The sequence below is a fragment of the Perissodus microlepis genome, chromosome 10, assembly GCF_051167445.1.
Source record: "Perissodus microlepis isolate ML-2025 ecotype Zambia chromosome 10, ASM5116744v1, whole genome shotgun sequence".
Taxonomy (NCBI): Eukaryota; Metazoa; Chordata; class Actinopteri; order Cichliformes; family Cichlidae; genus Perissodus; species Perissodus microlepis.
The window spans coordinates 15,476,759-15,496,550 of NC_140470.1; the positions used below are offsets into that span (position 1 = coordinate 15,476,759).

General features: G+C 40.1%; 1 protein-coding gene across 3 annotated transcripts in view; it reads right to left on the minus strand.

Annotated features, from left to right (window-relative positions):
• The window catches only part of LOC146379112 (cell adhesion molecule 2-like), a 202,613-nt gene that overhangs the window by 44,044 nt on the left and 138,777 nt on the right, over positions 1-19,792 (minus strand). For all 3 annotated transcript variants that reach the window (XM_084942415.1, XM_084942416.1, XM_084942414.1), the window contains one exon: positions 10,688-10,837. In XM_084942415.1, the coding sequence (XP_084798541.1) occupies positions 10,688-10,837 (150 nt within the window). The remainder of the gene's footprint in view (positions 1-10,687; positions 10,838-19,792) is intronic.

Consider the following 19,792-nt stretch of genomic DNA (forward strand, 5'->3'; position numbering starts at 1 on the left):
CCACCCACCCTAAGACCTCATTCTGTCTACTCAGGCAGCTCCACTAACCTGTGAATGTGTAAAAGTTAAACAATGCTTCAGTTCAACTGTTGTCTTATTTGCTTTGGGCAAGGAAGTACGAGCACGCAAATGTCAGGAAATACATTTACTGTTGCTGGCTTGCTTGCTGTCGCGATACAACTCTGCCTTCATCCTGTCCTCTCTTCGAAATCCCACTCTAAGATTTGATTTGAGAGAGAATGAGGGGCATGAGGAGTTCATTGAAAAGCATCTAGACTTTTCTGATTTGCTGGTTTACTTAAGCAAAGTAATGAGAATGATTTGACTTGCTGTGATGACATTACATTTATAATAAATACGATTACTTGTAAAGTGACTCAGCTGTAACAAAACGTGATTGAATCAGTGGGAAAATCCTGTCAATCACCTCTTGATAAAGAAATGGAGAAAGACGATTAAATACTCCTCGAATACTGAATTTATATGATTCTTATTATTCGATACATAATCCGGATTTTGTAATCTAGTCATGTGTTCCTCCAGTAGTTTCCTCCAGTAGTTACAGGCAAAGATCAGGATAGATTTGATGCCAAAAAGCAGGATCATCCTGAGCCCCCTGGAAGGAGGGGATTCTGGCTGGGTTTAGAAACATGAAAGCTGTTATATATAGCCATGAAATCATAACATAGCTGTTAAGGACACTGCTAACAGTAAAAATACCCATAGATTTCAGTCCCACTTCCATAATCAGACCAGTTGATCAGCAAGTTACAAATAAAGTCTGTCTTATCTAGAAATGTAGTAAGGTGTATATGTTTTTGGACAATGATTCCATTTATTTTTGTAATTTTAGCATTGTACACCAATACAGTGGACTGTAAATCAAATAATCAACGTGTGACATAAAGATTTTCATATTTAATCAAGGGGAGTCTAACATATGTTTAAAGAATAAAATAATTAAAGTTTAAATTAATTTAAAGTAATTAAAGATTAAAAAAAAGTTGAAAACAAAACTAAATTCACTGTTTAAGAATTAAAGCCACTTTTATACCAGTGCCCAAAAACAATTAATCAAAAGTGGACATCTAACTGGCAAGTCATTGTCATGGTCAGGCCTGTTCTTAGGTTATTTTTTTCACTTGTACTCTCAATATGAGGTCAAACACATGTTTATGTAAATGAGGGAGGCTGTCATTAGGCTGAAAATCCAAAACGAAGAGATCAACAATCAGGTACATTTTAAGAAGAAGAAGAAGGAATGTGCAGGCTGATCAGCAACACTAAACATCCTGAAAGACAGCAGAAGACAGCTACAATGAATCACTGCACAGTTTCCAAAACCCACTCATATGATCTAACTAAGTTAAGAACGATCTCAGGCTGAGGTATACACAGGCAGCATTAAAGGCCTGTAAGTGAATTTGAGGAAACACAACATTTGTTGACGTCCATGGGTTCTGGACTTCAAGTGGTCACTGGTTGCAAAGCATTTCAACACAAGTATTAAACACAAACCATTTAAAATCATTTAAAATTATGTTAGTTTGTCCAATGACCTCCTGAAAAGGCTGTTTATAACAATGACTTTAATTCCTAAAGAGTTAATACTTTTAGTATTATCTGAATTAAGACTAAAATGTTGTGCTATTGTCCAAACGCTTACCTAACTACCTAACTGAACTGGGAAGGATTAGAGAGATAGTCTGAGATACAGGGGTCGCAGAAGGCAAATGACAATCAAAGGACAAAGGCAGTGAAACTGGCTTCTGGAGAAATGTTTTCACTGTTTCTATCAGTGTAGTTTGAGGCACCCTTCCCTTCAGCTAACCTGCACATTTGGGAATTGAGACATCCTCTATTATACAAAAGCATCTTGGCCCACACCTTTGTCAGGTTGCAATATGTCATTTACCCAAGAGAGACGGTCCTCCTGGATCTAGCACATATCTCTGAGCAGGAGATGTGTGTGAAACTGCAAACCCATTGGGACATCAGCACCATCCACCCAGCTGATCAGGGCAGGGGAGAAGCTACTTAGCTCTAGGAAGACCAAGAGCAAGATCTCTCAGAGGGCAGAGCTTGGGGAAGAGCGCTGACTGGGTTAGGGTAAGCAGGAGAGGCCAGAAGCTCATGTGACCGCATCATTACAACATCAACTTCTGGCCCGCCAGATGGAGACGTTTACAATTAAGGGATGAAACACCCAATGAATGTAGGTTATATTTTTTAACATTTGGATTTTATTTAGGGTTCAAATTTTATATACTAATTATACATGATTTATATAACATAAAAGCTAACAGACACAGACATAAACAGTGCACAGGACATACATTTTTCCACAGCATGTAGAACAAACAGTCGACCACTAGTCTTTCACATGAAAGCTTGTATATTGACAGAGAGAGTGGAGAAAAGGAATGCATCCTTTGCTATTTGTCTGCGAAGGTGCTGCAGCTGCATGCCATCCATTATAGACCATTAGTGCCGACAGCCCTGAATGTGTTCGTGGAGGACGGTGTTGTTGTCAACATCAAAGAGTGGCAGATTTGTATTCCACAATAACTACTGACGGAATACAACCACATTTTTTTTTTTTTGATCACTGAGCCCAAGTTTGTGATTCTCTCTACATCCAATTACAACCGCTGATGGCCTCAGGCTGAGAACAGCATCCATGCTGAGGTTCCCATGAATGCAGCCGTGACGTCAGATAACAGTAAACGGCCGTAACACCAAAGCTCCAAGACTCTGAGAAGAAAAGCGCATCTTTGAAATGGAAAGCTAAGACAAAGCAAAACTTGCACAGACAGAAGGTGCAAGATGCTTTAAAAAATATATATATATTTGAAGTGACATTTTTATTATGGGTGGGAAACTGTGTATGAAGGCAAACATGCTCTGTTTGTTCTGTGCAATTTTAATTTTTGATCCTTAATAACAGATTCAATTAAAATAGTGCATCTTCAGTAGTTCACACAGACATTTACCACCTTTGGTCAACATTTTAATATAAACAGGTGGAGTAGCGGTGCTGACGCCTCTTCCTCTTAGCCTCTAATCTGTTAACATGTGTTGGGAAGCCTTTATTGCACTTATTGACATTATCTTTACATTTCACCATTAAAGCTCAAAACATAAGGTATGATCTGCCTGTCATGGACATTTTTCACCTCCTGGTTTTGCTATGAAACTGACTTTAATAATTAGTTAAAAACACAGAAAATAGCAATGGCACAATACATGTTAAGTATCCAAATCTGACTATGGCACAGTCCGACCAGTGTCTTACCCAAACCTGCATTATAGTCAGCATTCACCTTTAAAATGTGTTACCACAGTGAAACTAAAAGGTATCTATTTAATCACTTTTCCTTTGATCCCACACAGAACAGAAGGCTTGAGTATTCAAAGCTCTGTCCAGCTCCACCAGGGTAACCCTACAGTAAGTTTGTTACCACACACAGCTGATGGCTTTGTGATCCATCAATATGTTAGGTGAGCCTCACTAAAATTGCAAATATCACAGTAGATGACCACAGCATGCCAGCAAATTGTTTATATATGGTGACATGCGCAGTGTGTGTGCAACTGGAGTCCAGCACATATCAAATTAGACTGCATACATACTGTAGCAGTTTTCCTGTGTTGCTCTGCGGAACCATTAAAAATGGCAGGTAAGGAAACATGTGTATGTGAATGGATGGTAATTACATTTTTTTTTGTTTTACACTAGACACGTGTTTATTGTATGGACATACAGAGTCCATATAATAGCCAGAACTTTCAAACTACTCACTTTTAACCTGTCATGTTTGCACATTTTACTGCTTCCTTATATTTTTTCTTCTCCTCTCTTCTGCCCTTTTCTTTCCCTCTTTCCACTGACCCCCTCCTTCCTTCTACCTCCCTGTCCCTTCATCTATCCAGGGATAGTATGTATTAGTATGGAACCTTGGCAGGTGTTTGTTCATTCAAGTGACACAGTTTTATAATGAGAAAAGTGCAAATTTCAGAATATACATTCAGCCGCCTGTGTCTGGATGTGACTGTTCTCTTTTCCTTGTCAACAACCCATCTGGGGACTTGAATTTGTCTGCGCGAATGTGTGTGTGTGAGGGACTGATAGGGAAAAGCAAACAGAATGCAATGCCTATTGAATTGCTTAATGTATATTCTCTATCTCAGGCATTCCTCAGCCTCCATTACCCGTTATAGCTTTCGGTGGAATACTGGCTTTTTAAAATGTAAAATGTGCCATACTCTATAGAGTAATTGGCTTGTGGAGATTTTTCCTGTGACAGAAATGATTTTCTTTCATCAGTCTCTACCTGCCATGTCGAGTTCAGTGGGACACCCTCGCCAGCCCTACTTCATTAAGTCCTTGTGAGAAGCGGGTCAGCGAGGAGACAGCTCTTGCCCATAAACTCTACTGTATTTTGCAGAGGAATACATTTTCCCCAGCAGCTCGAGAGCGGGGTGTCTATAAGGTGCTACATATTTTTACAGCTATCCTTCAAAATGACTTTGCAAAGCATTTAAAAGAAAGTGGAAAAGGTCCGCAGTGTCGTATCCTTGTTTTTATAGTGTTAAAGGTTCCCTGCAAACAACTCTTAATTTTAGGCTGCAGTTTAAAAAATGGATTTCTTTTTCTGAAAAAGAAACGAGAGAGAGAAATTATTTCCTATTCCCAATTCTGCACTCCAGAACTTTCTCCTTAAAGACAGAAAGAATAAGCCTGACACTATAAGTGTGAGGTAATTATTCCCATTTGCCTCCAGTGTTCTTCTCTACACCCTGTGAATGATAAGTGGCTCTACTAATAAAGACAGTAATAACTGGATCTGTTGCCTCATTTGACAGTGCACTGTCTTTCTCACCTCAGCCTGTTTTACATCAGAACGAGCAGAAATGACATTTGTCTGACACCAGTTTCTCCAATCCACAGTGACAACTATACAGAACGCTACTTTTAATTACAATACCTGCATGCGCGTCTAAGTGCACTGCAAACAAAAGCAGGGTTTTTTTCCCCCTTTTTTCAAATCAAAAGCTGAATGTTACATTCAAACACAGACATGCGCAAAGTGAAATGACAAAGAGAGAAGACGCAGAATGCTCAAGGTCAGAGAAAAAGTTTGCCTGTTTCTTTCACAGGTGATAACTGCATCTGAAAGCTCTCATAAAATGCCTCCTTAATTCGTCTCCTTTATCCCACCAAGGCCTACATTCCATCTCCTTTTCCTTCTTTTTCTTCCTCTCATGTTTTATGGTCCTTGTCTTGGAGAAAGGGGACTTGTTAGGGATCTTTGGAGATTTACAGTCAAGTTTTTTTTCTATCAGAGAGAACACCGTACCAATCTTCAGCCCGATATGAAAGGATGTTTCATAGAGGTACTCTACCAGGGGGAAAAAAGACAGCTGTCTCAAAAGTTAAACTTTCTAGCTAAGATTAAGTTTTGAGAGAAAGTTCTGCTATCTGTTTAATAAAAAGTCTGTCAGGCATTTCTTATTTTGTTATTTACTTTGGAAAACTTTTAAAAGCCTATCCCCCTAAATTGCTCAGGCACAGATACTCTGAATGCATCAAAGCTTTCATGGTTGCATACTGGGGAGGTGGAAGGCTTGACATTCCACATGCACACACGTATATATGGGCTTACAAGCACAGATACACACGCTCACACAACCACAAACAGCCAGCAAATTGATTCAGACAGCTGAATATTTGATATCTTAGGACCTGAATAGTTTCATATTCAGCAGTTTGGGGGCCTAAAAATGAGCAGTTGGCCCTTAGCTGTTCACCCATAACACTAATCTTAATGTTTAAACAGATTCAATCAATCTGCAAATAGCACAGCATAGACAGAGTTGTCCACCACAGGTGCACTCAGCACTTGGTAATTTTTCAAGAACCATTAACAAACTATTGCTCATAGTTACATAAAAAATGCTAAAAAATAACCTCTGCAGCAAACAGATTTGAAAAATTTGCCCATTTTTAGAATGCAGTTTTTAATTTGACTGTTCTTCTAATATGCCAGCGCATATGCGTGGGACTCAGGTAGCTCCCCGAGTTCACACTGCGTTAGAAGTTACAAAGACAGCGTGACCTTTTAATGGTCCATTTGGCTTTTCAGCAGCATGAGGCAAGACCAGAATAACTGAAGAGCATGAAAAATGCTTTAAAATTTGCATTAATCTCTCAAAATCTAAGCATTAATAAAGCATTTAGCTGGAAAGATGTCAAACTAATTTCAGTGCCTATATATTCATAACAAATACATATACAGAACAGCACTCATGAGGATTTGCTGAATCTGTAGCATTTACATGAAAAGAGCGGCATTCAATGGTATTTTTATCTAAAAGATGTTTCTTTTAGATCTTTTTTCTGAGAACTATTATTGTAAAATCCATTTTTATCTTTTTCTACTGTAAACAGACCAACTCAATGGCTGAGTGTTCAGAGTGAATGCCACATGGGTGCAAATATCTTTAAGGATCTTTAAGAGTCCCTGGTTTGATTCACGCTGAACTCAGACCTTTACTGCATGTCAATCTGCTCGCTTTCCTCACATTTCCTGCCTCTGCCACATCTACTCAGTGAAGGTGAAAATGGCATAAAAATTAAAATAAAAATCTTCTCATAGTGTAACACGATAGTTTCCCTATACTTATCTAGCTGGGAAACTATTTCAGGAACTAAACGAGCAAATATAAATGATGTCAGTTCCAGAATAAAGCGTACTATTTCTGACCCTGAAGAAATACTACACCACCACACAGCAAGGCATGTCACTATTTTTTCCTGGAGGATGTCCAAAGACAACATGACCTAAACCCAAATATCAGACCACTAATTACATTACTGGAGAAATATGTGCAGCATCTTTTCTAGCCACAGAGCTCCCAGTACAAAGGCCTGCCGCTTTAGTATCATTTTGAACAGAACTATAATGTATTCAGCTCTGCCAAGTTTGTGCTGCAGGGAAACGCTTTATGATGCATGTAAAGACAGGTAAACCATGATCCTGCCATAGTCTGGAAGGTAGGGGTGGACAGATAATTAAAGAGAAGGGAAAAGAATCAAGGAAGTAGGTTGAAAATGAAAACCCACATGTGGGTGTTCAAAAAAGAAAGAAAGAAATGCTATGTAAAAGGGTTAGCGAATTACAGCAACCATGTTGAGTAAGTGATTTAAATGTCATACCATAGCGAGCGCTCACACATGATGAGTCCACTAAATAGGCTTGCAAATTTAGCCTGGAAAGTAATTATACATAGGCTCTTCCTAGTATGGGAATAACGAATATTTTGTAATTATGGGCCATTGCAGAATTTCTCCATCCAGGAAATAAAGCTATTATCTAGTCAACCAAAAGAGCAATTTGTAAGGAGATATTAGCCTCTTTTGAATCTTATAAAAGAGAGAATCCCTCTTGCCCAGCGCTCATCCCTCTCACTGTCAAAGCACAGCTTAAGTCCCTTAGTGGTAAGTGATGGAAAGGACAAAATTGGCTACATTCGGGACAATAACTTATTTGAAATTCAAACAACTCTTCACAGCCAGCACCTTTGAGAGGATGGGAGACAAGAGGAGTCTCTTTCATCTGACTAAATGTCTTAGAGGTGAATCTCAGCGCTGACATTAAACAACAACAGCCGAGAAACCGGCACCACTCAAAAGACTGCGATGGAGTCAGTTGCTGCATTTGTCTTTCCAAAAGCAATATGTTTATGCTAATGCTCTGTGACTGGGTTCAACCCCGGATGCAAGTGACGTTTTTTTGTGATTCGACACGTGCTCATGCAGGTGCGGTGCAAAGTCACCAACCTGTTGCGCAGACGCGCATCAATACGGAAATCTGAAATGATTCCTTCAGTTTAAATTAGAGTGGGGAGAAAACCACAATTCATCACAATGATGTTTATGGTAGCTGACTTTGAAATAGACCTTTAACATTTAAAGAAGAATTGCGTTTACACGGAGTAAACCTGCAGGTTCAAACAAGGTAGATTCTAAACTGCATAGAAAATATCTTGTACATTAAGAGACGGAGGGAAAAATAGTTTTTTCAACCACTGTGACATAGCAAAGTATGCAAAAAGTTGCAGAGTTGGGGTTGTATTTTTGAGCAACTGTGTGCTTGCCCTAATCCCCATCTTCTTCTTCCCAACAGGCAGCAAGGAAAATTAATCTGAAACCTACTGTGCTCAAAGGCGTTTGCAGCTGAGACATCTTTCCTTTCACACACTGCCAGTGGCACTTTGGAAACACTCACCATCTCTGTGCTCCCATCAGCATGTGCATCTGAATTTGCCACGTTCAGCAAGACAACTCCCAAAGCACACATACACACACATACACAAATACAGACCCAAACCAAAACAGCAACACAGCTCTGGAGCCTTAGTAGTATCCCCCTGCTTTTCTGATAATAAGAAAGTCCTTGGCTGGTTTTTCATTTCCAATCTTAGAGCCTTGCACTGGAAATGCCATGAAATAGACCCCCAAGCCCGACCCCTGGTGTGATATGGAATAACCTGCGAAGAACATCACCTGTTGAATTCAATGCAGCTTTTTACCGCTGCGCTTTCTGAAAAAAGGCAGGTAAGTGAAAACGTGAATGACTGAAAATTGAAATGCTTTGCCCCATGCATGCATTCAGTTACCCTATGCAAAAATACATACAAACAACAACACAGAAAACATACACGCGTACAGTGCATGAACACCCAAACGGACAAGGAAGCCCAGTGGGCAGCGGGATAATGGAAAAAGACTGTGTAAATCCCATATGTGCTTAATCCAGACACTTACAAGAGAGTGTGATTCATACTCTATTACACTCAAATAATACAGCTGAGAGATGCGCAGGGCACAATCACTCCAGCAGGCATGAACCAACTAAATAAGGCCCATGAATCCTCTTTATGGGGACACTACTGAAGATTGTGTAAAAGGTCAGGAATAAACCCTCTGTACTTATTAGCCATTAAAACAATGGCAGTTTCCTGCCACACCTAGAGTTTGTGTATGCACGCAGGATATTGTGTTTGCGTGCGTCGGTGAAAGTGTGAACGATAACAAGGGCTTGCATTTGTTTAATGGAGAAATGTCTGTGTGGGAATATGCAGCTCTCTGGTATATAAACGGTTATTTATACAGAGCTTCGATTCTTCTCTGCAGACACATCACTCCCAGGCTGTTTTCTCCCTGAAAGTGGGATGTGTTGATGAGATTGTTAAAGTCCTATATAACAAAACGCTAAACATTCTCTCCTCTGTTTGTATGCTGCAGCATATCCTCACAGTTGCAAAATGTTTACAAACCCATACATTTGAAGCATGAGTTTGATTAAACGGATATTAACACCTCTTATTATAAAAAAGTGTGAAATCTCTCCTATTCAACATTTTTAAATCATTAAACTGGATTTAAACACGCCCCTCGCCCACGCACTTTAAGTGAAGTCTGTACTTTTTGCTTGTCACTCTTTAGGCACTTCTCACAAAGATGTGGCTTTCATTGCTGACGCTTTTATGTGCTATGAAATTTCACTGTAGCTTCAAAGTGTTTTTGTTCGCTTCTGCGTTATACGACAGTCATTTGGGTCCGAGAACCCATTGTAATACCTGGGGAAAAATGTACCACTAAATAGCTAACTGGATACTCCAGCAAGGTATGCTCTGCTGATGAAGGCTATACCACAAAATGTGAAAATGAGTCTTTGAATATCAGCAACAACTTTATTGCTCTCACTTATACACGAGCCAACAATATTGCATCACTCCTAATATACTGTGTGCTGCAGACGCTGATGCCGGTACGACCTAAGCACCAACAGAACGCGTGGGATGATCTGATCTTCCAACTTGACCAGAACATCAATTTAAAACTTTTAAGCACCGTTTTAAATTTAGATTGAGGGGTTATAGAAAATAAAAACGGATTTGATCCACTACATCATTTTATTATTGGCGGTGGTTAATCTGATCAAAGGTTTGCACTGATCATGCTTGTGCTTGAAATGCCAGATAGGATGGATGAAAAATGCACTAGCCTGTTTTTACACCCCCACTTACCTTATTCAGTTATACTTTCCAATCATTCACCACAGACAACCGTTACAGTGAAGCAAAACAAACTGCACACAAACTGACAGAGAAGCTAAAGCCCTTAAACTGCAAATGGCAGGTGATAATCAGCACTGGTTATACTGTTCAAAATAGAGCTGGTCACATCTACTGTCACCATTGACGGCTTCTTTGTAGCGATGTGTGTCTATCTATGTGTGTAAGGATGAACAGTAACAAAGTAAAAGAGTAATAATAACGGCATACTACACATCCACAGAGGGAAGCTTTGCAAAAAACATCATGAAAAGCAGCTGGGACACAAGTGTATCTGTTTCTCCTTACTGTGAAAGAATGTGCTGCACAGACATGAAAACACAAACTCGAGAAATGTGGGACAGATGCTGAGACACAGCAGAGACAGACACACAGAAAAAGTACGATTTTTTGGTTTTTTTTAGGTCAATCTCCAACCAACAACAACAACAACAACAAAAAAGGATTCAATCCCGTTTTATGCATTCCTCTGCAAACCCAACATATACTTTTAAAGACCAGATCTGTCATGTGGTGGCTGTTGTCTGCTCCATCTCCAACTCACCCTTCTTGTCCCCAAAAAAGAGGGTCTGCTGTGCTGGGTTTGACCACTGGAGGGAGGTGTTGTCATTAAACTCCACACGGCAGGTCAGGTTCGCTGTCCCACCCTCTGTCACAGTCACGTTCTGAACCAGAGGATACTGTCCGCTTATCCCTGCAAAACGACACAAACAAGAAACATGTAAGAGGAGATGTGGATGCATCAGGTGGGGGACAGAGAAAGCTGCAGGGGCAGACAGAGTCAGACAGATGGCACATTTGCGATTGCTCAACTTATACGGGTGCTTTGGTAATTAAATTCTCTTGATGAATTTCAATTCAGCACAAGGACGGCGATATAAAATAAGAAGCTCTGCAGGTAAACTGGGGAATTAGATTTTTATCCAGCTGTTTGATAAGGATGCTTGTAAAAATAAGTAAAATACTTTAATATCACTGGAGGAGTAAATCAGCTCTTCACTAGGGAAGAAAAGGGAAGAACAAAAATGTCTTGTGTGTTTGAAAAGAAGAAGAAGAAGCTTAACAGCCTAATTACAAAGCAAATGTTCAGGCAGACTGGCCAGTCACTACTGTGTGCTAAATTGGACCCTAACATTGAACACACAGGAGGCATTTAGCCCGCGGTACCAACCCTGAAACCTTAGCTACACAGGGAAGACCAATTAAAAACTGTTCTCTGTGGACTCGTGTGCATGCATGGATGTTAATTTGTGTTAAGCCTGCATCCAAAGAGAGAATCGCAGAGCTCAACTGAGTGATATCATTCTGGGTGACCTCTAAGCTGAATAGAGGGAGTTTTCAGGACCACGGACAGGTCACTTCTGGAGCCAGTTCATCAATAGCCGCCTGCCAGTTTTCAGAACTCTGGACAGCTCACACTGTTGCTCGTGTGGGTGTACATGCGTGTTTGCGTACACTTTAGTGTGAAGGCTGAGGGAGCAAGTAAGCAAGTAAATAATAATAACCATAAATCTATCCCTGTCCCAATCCCCGGAGGACAGATTTTAAAGACTGTGTGAATGAAGGCTTAGGTAAGAAAGATTATTCATCCCCAGCTAACTCTCAGGTCTTAAACCGCCATTCCTCCCCAGGCAAGGATTAGGAAACACAGAAGAAAAGAAAAACATATATAAGGCGAAAAAAATATTTCAAATTTGTGAGATTTTAAACGCCACGATATCCACTGAACGTTGCTAATTGAGTTTTCTTACACAAGTTAATTATTGCACAGGTAGCATAAACAAACCCGCAGACGGTGTTTTGTCTTCTGGGCGAGCAGACGAGGCAGGGGAAACCCACGCCGAAGGATGTGCGGAGACAGGAGAAGGTGAGGTGAAGGAGAGAAAGAGAGGAAGCGAGAGGTAAGTCATGGAGCACGGGTCATTTCCAGTGTTGATTAAGGCCTCCCGAGGTTAATCATGCGTGTGAGAGATAGAGCGGGAAGAGGAGGGAAACGAAGGAAAAATGGATGTGAGCTATGGGAGGCTAGGAATATGTTTTATTCATGAAAGTTTTGCACGAGGCATGATCTGCCAGCGATTTACCGTTCTGCTGCGCCTGCCCTCACTCTCTTTATTACTCCTTCTCTTTAAATCACTTACTTTTTCTCATTTTTTTCGCTCACGCAGTGGAGCGACATGCGGCCCAGTGTGATACATTTTGTTTCCTTTGTGGTGGCCACAAAGAGAAGTTAATGGTTAACCGCCATACCCGATGGTACCAATGATGTTTTGTGAGTGAGATTTTGCAAAATATAATTTCAGTTCATTACCGCAGCAGATGTGTCTGGGGAGCCGCTTGCTTGATGTGTTGCCAACTCTTCACTTATATCTTAAAATATAATAGACGAGTTTGTTTTCCAAATTATCTGCTTATGACAAACAAGGAAGAATTGAGTGATTTAATGAGTATGGCAAAATGCCACGTATGTCTTGGTGGAAAATGAGCGTTTCCAAAATGTGGCTCGCTCATTCAGATTTTCACTAAAGACTTACGGAGTAACCAAATGCAAAATATCACAGCATCAGAATTGTAATATCAGAAAATGATCAACTATATATATATATATGTATATATAAATATATATGCGTGTGTGTGTGTGTGTGTGTGTGTAAAAAGATACATAGTCACTGTGCTATGATTCTAATACATTTTGACTACGATGCAACAAGATCAAATTTTCTTCACTGGTTTTGGGCTCCAAATTTTTAAGTCTTACCAGCGGAATCTGATCGATATGTGAAAATCACTTGTTTTCTTTAAATTCAAACATTTATCCGTTTGTAAAATCACACATTTAAAAACGTTTACACCAGTGCACATGGCTAACTTACGCCCGCTCAATCACATCTCAAAATATAACACCCCAAGATCCAGTGTGACTCTTCATCTAATACATTTAAATGCCCACATCGCTCTCTTATCACACCTTTAAAATGCTAGTTTGCAGCTTTGCCTCGTACTGACTGAGCTGATCCTGTTGGAATTTGATAAAACTATTTTTTAACAACAGCTACTTCAACAAGGAAACAGATGGATACCCTGGCTAATTACTCGGCATTGCGTTAGCACTATGTTGTAGATATGTTGTGTAACACACCTCATTTTATTTTGTTTTGAATGTAGCTTTATTCAAATCTGTATGCAGTTTAAACTGATATGGGTGTTTGCATAGCGTATTGATACGAAACAAAATAAGAGCTGTAGTTTTCTGCTACGAAGTGCAGCATTGTGTGAAAGGGAAACGTCAGCCTGCTGCAGGTCAACATGGAATGACGTAAAGCCTGCCACATACCATAACATTTTCACCATAAGTTGGTTTGCAGTTCCTTTCCAGAATTAGATATGTGTAAAGCTATTTGGTCAGTGACTGACTGGTAGCAGAGGCACACTGGTCTATCAGGCAGATGTAAAGATATTTATGCCATAGGTTTACTTTGGCTAGACACACTAAACTATTAGCTTTTACATTTCATCTCTCCTCTTCTTTCCTCTCCTCTCCTACACAGATCTACAATAGTCCGGGGATCCCTCTGTCTATGCTTCGCGTCAGTGTCTGGTGCTACACTTCCATTGGGACTGAAAGGGCCAAAGGGGCCACAATGATGGTTATATTAGAACAGCGTAGTGTTCTTTGCGCCTAATTGGCCAGTGGAGTAGGTTCTTCCATTCTCCCCTCTGGCCAGCCAGACCTGATTTAAATGTATCTCCTGAGGGAAGGAGGCAGCTGTTCTCTCCTGATTTCCATGTCTAAATTTAGGCCCTTTCCTCACTTCAACTCCACTCTTTCTCCTACTTTCAGTTTCTTGCTCTGTCTTTTCCAGTTCACATCCATTCCACTCAATTCCCTCCACCCTCTCTGTCACGTTTTTTCCTCTAGTTGATCCCTGAAGGGTGGCATATCCACTTGCTTTGTCTCTCATTTTCATATTCTCTCTGTCTCCTGCTGCTCCCTAGTCTTTAAAGTTTATCTCGATCCTACCTCTTTTCTGTTGCTCAATTGTGCTCTATCTGTCACGGCGAATGGGGTCATTTTAATTGCCCTCCACCTTGACTGACATGCTAAGGCTAAGCCAGGTCAACAATCCTCTCATCTACATGACATTATAAAGTAATGACATTATGAAATTAGCTCTGCTTTATTTAGCTCGAATTAGATCATTTACTATACTGTGCAAAAGTTTCAGACACTTTAGCTGTAGATTCTTATCCATCACAAATTACCATAAAGGTGGGCTCTGATTGGCTCTTAATTCATTCTGCAGCATCAAAAGAACCCTGCATGCACACACGAAGCTGCGGTAACTTCAGTGACAGGAGGAACTAATGCTATAGCCCCCACACAGCTCCCACTTTACTTTTAGTGCCTAAACATGAAAGGCATTATAGAAAAATGCACGGGCCAATTCAGCCGCTTCTTGCCCAAGCAAATGACTGGACAAATAACACTGATACGAATATAAGAGTATCCTGGGTGCTTCCTGTCTGCTCCCCCACATGACCTTTCAAGCAAGAGCAGCCGAGTCTACTAACCTTTCTTATTTAGGCATTCAAGAAGCAGAGAAAAAGAGAGAGATGCAGCAGACAGATGGACAGCCTGGAGCTACTGACCTTTATACCAGGACTGGAGCTCAACTGAGCTGTAGAGCTGTGATGTATGGCCGAGAATACAGGATTACAGGACGGGAAGAGGCAGACCACAGTTTTGATTAGCCGAGTTACCCTTTAAGCCAGTCAAGCACAAGTGATAATTGCAGGCTTGGGATCACGCTTAAAATTTAAAGGACAATTCCAGATTAGTAGAGCATGCCCATAATTTGTGTGGGTTATGAAAAGTAAGATGTGAGAACTGGCAAAGAGCTAAGAGTTAGCTTGTTAAGTCTGGCTATTATCTACCACGTTAAATACAATAATAAATATGTGTATACATTTTTCTGCTTGCCTTTGTTTCCTTGTCCACACAAGTTAGGTTAATCTCTGGGTTTGTTTAAAACTTTAATTTTATTTACAGCGCTGGGAAAAGAGAAGTTCTAATACTGAGTGGGAGCTCTTGTGGGACTCCCTTGGAATTAGGAGGCACAATGTTATTACCGCAAGTAAGAACAATAGTCAAAAGCACAAAAATAAAACCCACAATGTAACACAGTAGACCTGCATTTTAAACTGTTAAGCTCAGAGCAATTAATCATTTGAACCTGAACTAGATCTGCAGGGCCTTAGAGAAGAATTTCCCATTATCGCTATACGTTATAATACAAGAATAAATGTATTATGAGCACTTGCTGATGTTTTTCCAATAATCCTGTGTTAAAAAATGTGCATTTGAAACCGCATCGAAGGTTTAGCCACCCCGCAAAGCATATTCTCAGATGCTCTGACACTATAAAGCGTGGCCTTTAAGTGGCTCACTGTTAAAAAAGGCATCCCACTAAGAAGATAATGAATGAGAGGCAAAAGATTACATAGGACATGACAGCTTTGCCATGACCAGTTAGTGTCTATAAGGTTACACAGGTGGCTACGCAGCTGGGTACACAAGGTTTTCAGAGTGATTCTCAAAGTGTCAGGCAGCAGGGTGGCTTGGTGATTGGAGAGAAGGTACAAGGTCAACAGTTTTATCATCTCAAGAGCTGGTGTGAATTCATCAGCCAGGGATGTATCCTGTCACAGCGTCCTTGAGAATAAAAACTCTCCAACCTCTTCACTCGTTTAAAGCATCAGAAAAAATATTGAACATGCAACTGGAAAAAAATGAACATAAAAATAAGAATACGCTGTCATTTCCAGGAAGGAAAGGCTAGGGCTGATCACATGAGCCACAAAATGTGGTTAGTAATTTCCTGGAACAGAAGTTAACATGTCAGAGAAGAGCATCATCACTCACTGCCCTCACTCTGGGACTCTCCCTCCAACTGTGACAATTTTCACACACGTTTTTCTCAAGAACACGCTGCGTATACGGCGTTGTCTCTTTTCTCTTTTGCGGTGACCTTTTTCACGCCTTCTATCAACATCCATCCTAAATCAATGTTGCGTCTCCAATGTGATTTATCAACATTTCATAACACTATTACGCCTGGCATAAAAAGCCAGCCTTTAGCGTTCACTATGAAATGAAATTGCATGTTCCTGTGGGAAAAAAAAGGGTAATTACCACTGTGACAAAAAGTATATAGCAGCTTTTAAGAACAAGAGTATGAGTGGAGTCTAAAGCACCATATGTAATTTATCTTTTGAATATCTTGAAAAGAGAAGACAAAGTGAAATCTCCGGCAATAAAAACACAATTGAATGCATTTAGACTGGTATTGCTTGAAAAGGGAGGCACAGTTAGATTTAAAGCACTTTCACTGCTGCCAAAACGCTCATAAGTGGAAATATTTAAAATCTGCTTTCCATTTTTCTCCCTGTGTGCATTTATCCATTAAAACCTTGTATAGCTGGTGAAGACTTCACACAGTTCTAATTGTTGTTATCATCTTTACACCTCTGCCTCTTTCAGTTGTGTTTTGGGGCCTTTTCTAATGTATAATCCAAACTTCAGTTAACTAATACCTGACAATAAATATTTATACAGTTGACATATCATACATTCTATTATTCTATATCTAAGTTTAGTAATCTTTATTAAAATAAGTAAGACCACTAGTAAGGTGTTGTTTTATCAGGTTCTCCAAAGATATTCCCTTAAGAAGCACCCACACTCATCGCCCATCACTTTGTAGCTGATTGTCAGTTACTAGCAGATATTGTAGGGTCTGGTTGCCTAAGTTATATAGTTACTAATCAGTGGTTTTCTTCATTTTTATTTTTAATTGCTGGTTGAGAAGCTCAGGACCTGCCCGCCTTGTGTCACCACAAGTTATATCTCCTGCCGTCACCTGAAGTCGCTGTATGTCACTGACTTTTTGCGGCTCCTGTTCAGCCTGTTGCTGCTTGTCGCTTCCTGTGTGGATTTGCCTTTTATTTGGGCTTTTGATGATGGCAGTGGAGAGTGCTGTCGGACATCTCAGTTCGATGTTTCTTATAGGTGATCCCTTGTGACCTACAGATCATATTATTTTCATCCGGGAAGAGATCATTCCCATCTGGATTGAAATGTTTCACTACAGCGCCAAGGTAATCACTTAGAACTGCCATAGTTCCCTCTAAGAGGGCAAGTGATCCCACACAGTGCCATCATTATGCCCCTCACAGCATAACAGAGCCACCTGATCCCCTCTCTGTAGGGGTCTACAGTTCAGGTGTTTACTTTAATCTGTCACCTGTCCGTATATGAACGATATTGTTATGCAAATGGTCATAAATTGGGTTATAGTGGTTCTCTCTGTTTTCATTCTTATAACTGAATAAACATTCACTTTTCAGCTTTGTTCTTTTTCTCTTGGCAAATGAGGCGTATGTAAATTGCGCTTGCAAGCGAGCATGCCCGCGTGTGAGTATTTCTAATCTGAGCTTGCTCTTTTGACAATGATAAGTTTCTTGCTGTGAGCAAATTGAATGCAACCCCTGCAGAGGGTGGAGCTACCTTTGTATTCAGCACGAGCATACAATTACCTCAGGACAGTCATTTTTGATCTGGAGATATGAAATTAATTATTCGGCACCAGAGAGGCTGGCTACGGCAGTGCTGTTGTCATTTACATACAGTAATTAGACTGGGCAGCTGTTGGTGCTGCCGTTGCAAACTTGACATCCAACTTGGCCCTTGGAGTCAGATCAACAAAATATCACCTACTTCTCCATGGTGCTGTTAGGTGTTGTTTAAGAGCAGCGTTACAGAGAGAGTCCAGGTTTGTTTGTGTATGTTTTTTCCTTTTCCACTGAGTGGATAATGTTAACACATGCTGTTCATGTAAGGACAATAATAACATTTAATATGATATAAGGGCAAACACCGAAGAAGAAGTGATGTTTCTCGAGAAACAAACATGCCAGCTCACGTATCTCCTCTTGAGTTTTTTTTTTCTGTTTTTGATGACAAAGACCTGCCACAGCCGAACTTTTCTGCGATGCCACTTTTCAGGAGCCAAATCTACACATCAAAATTTATAAAAGCCCACAACCCAAATTCAAACTGGTGACCAGACATGTTTCCAGACACTTCTACCATTTGCCCAGTATTTTCTGCCCTTGATTCAGCCACATCAATTTAAAGGGCAGAGATATAAACCTCTGCCCATTCTCAGCATGTAAGCTGCCTGAGTTCAAGCTTGCTCAGTCCAGAATGGCCAGGGATCTCACTATCCTTTCTGAGCCAAGGTCAGACATCTCACGGTTTTATGACAGAGGTAAACCAGGCCTTCATAAATACTTCATACAGTGCTTTCTTCCAGCTAGCAAAAGCAAACAAGCAAGAAGAAGAAGAAGAAGAAGATGAAGCTGAGAGCAAAAGACAATTAGGAAAGGATATAAGCACATATTTTGACATGCAAAAAAGAAAGGAGAAAAAAGGAAACAACTGAGGCGAGAGCAGAAACAAAGGAACAATATCTTAAATGTTTCCTTCTAGCCATCAAAGAGCCAGTTCTTGCACAGCTAAATTCTCTGAACTGTCAAGTAGAAACTTTGGAAACATTCAAAAATTATGCAGTCCTGATTTATACATAAAATATAAGCAGGTACTATTAAATACATATCTTTGTGTACCCTCTTTGTGCTATACATACTGCTGTGTGCTTTATATGTAATAGTAATAGGTGCAATATCCACTGAATTTTATCTTCACTTTAGTGTTTTTCAAAATAGCAAGATCACAGCTTCATCTATTGAATTATTCACTTTATAAGGCCATGAAGGCAAAGCTTTGGCTAGATTTCTTCTTGAATATAAGGCCAAGCAATATTAGCAGGCATCCACATGTTTACTGGCTTAGTAGGTCATTCAAATTAAATATCATAAAAGCATAAGGGCAGGGAAATCAAATTTATTGTGTTTTCTTGCAAAATGATGTGGAGGAAGAGTGTACTTGACTTCATCTTCTTTTTTTAATCACAGGAAGGATTTCATCTCTTATGCTTTCATACAGGGTGAGAGCAGGATAATCGCAGGCTAGGGTGGCATTCATGAGGGAAATCAAACTAATCACTGCTGCCACCAAAAATTCCCAAATTCCCCAAATCAACATGACACAGTGTGATTTTCTAATGTGTAGTGATGTGTTGACAGATTCTGTTCATTTAAGAAGGATCTGGGGAAATGCTTGTCACCCCAGGGGGACCTGCAAGATTCAGTGGGCAGAAAGTACTAATTTAAAAAAAAAAGAAAAAAAGAAACAGCTCTCATCATTTGGTTGGTGTCAGACTTACTTTGCCACAAAGCACTTTTGCCACAGCTATGAGTCAGTCACAATGACAGGGCTGATACTAGCTCCAGTTAAAGTTACATGTTTTTCATTTTCACTGAAATCACTCCAATTGACGATTACCGATCTTACAAATCAACAGTTCAGATTATGTCGTGGTGGTTGGGGAGAGGAAGGATAGATGGGAAGTTAACATTTTTGACACGTGGAGAAGAGTGCATCCCCATGGACGTAAGGTTTCCATACAGTCTTACCTTGCATAAAACCTCCAAATTTGATCAAACTTTCCCGTCTCTGTTTCACACT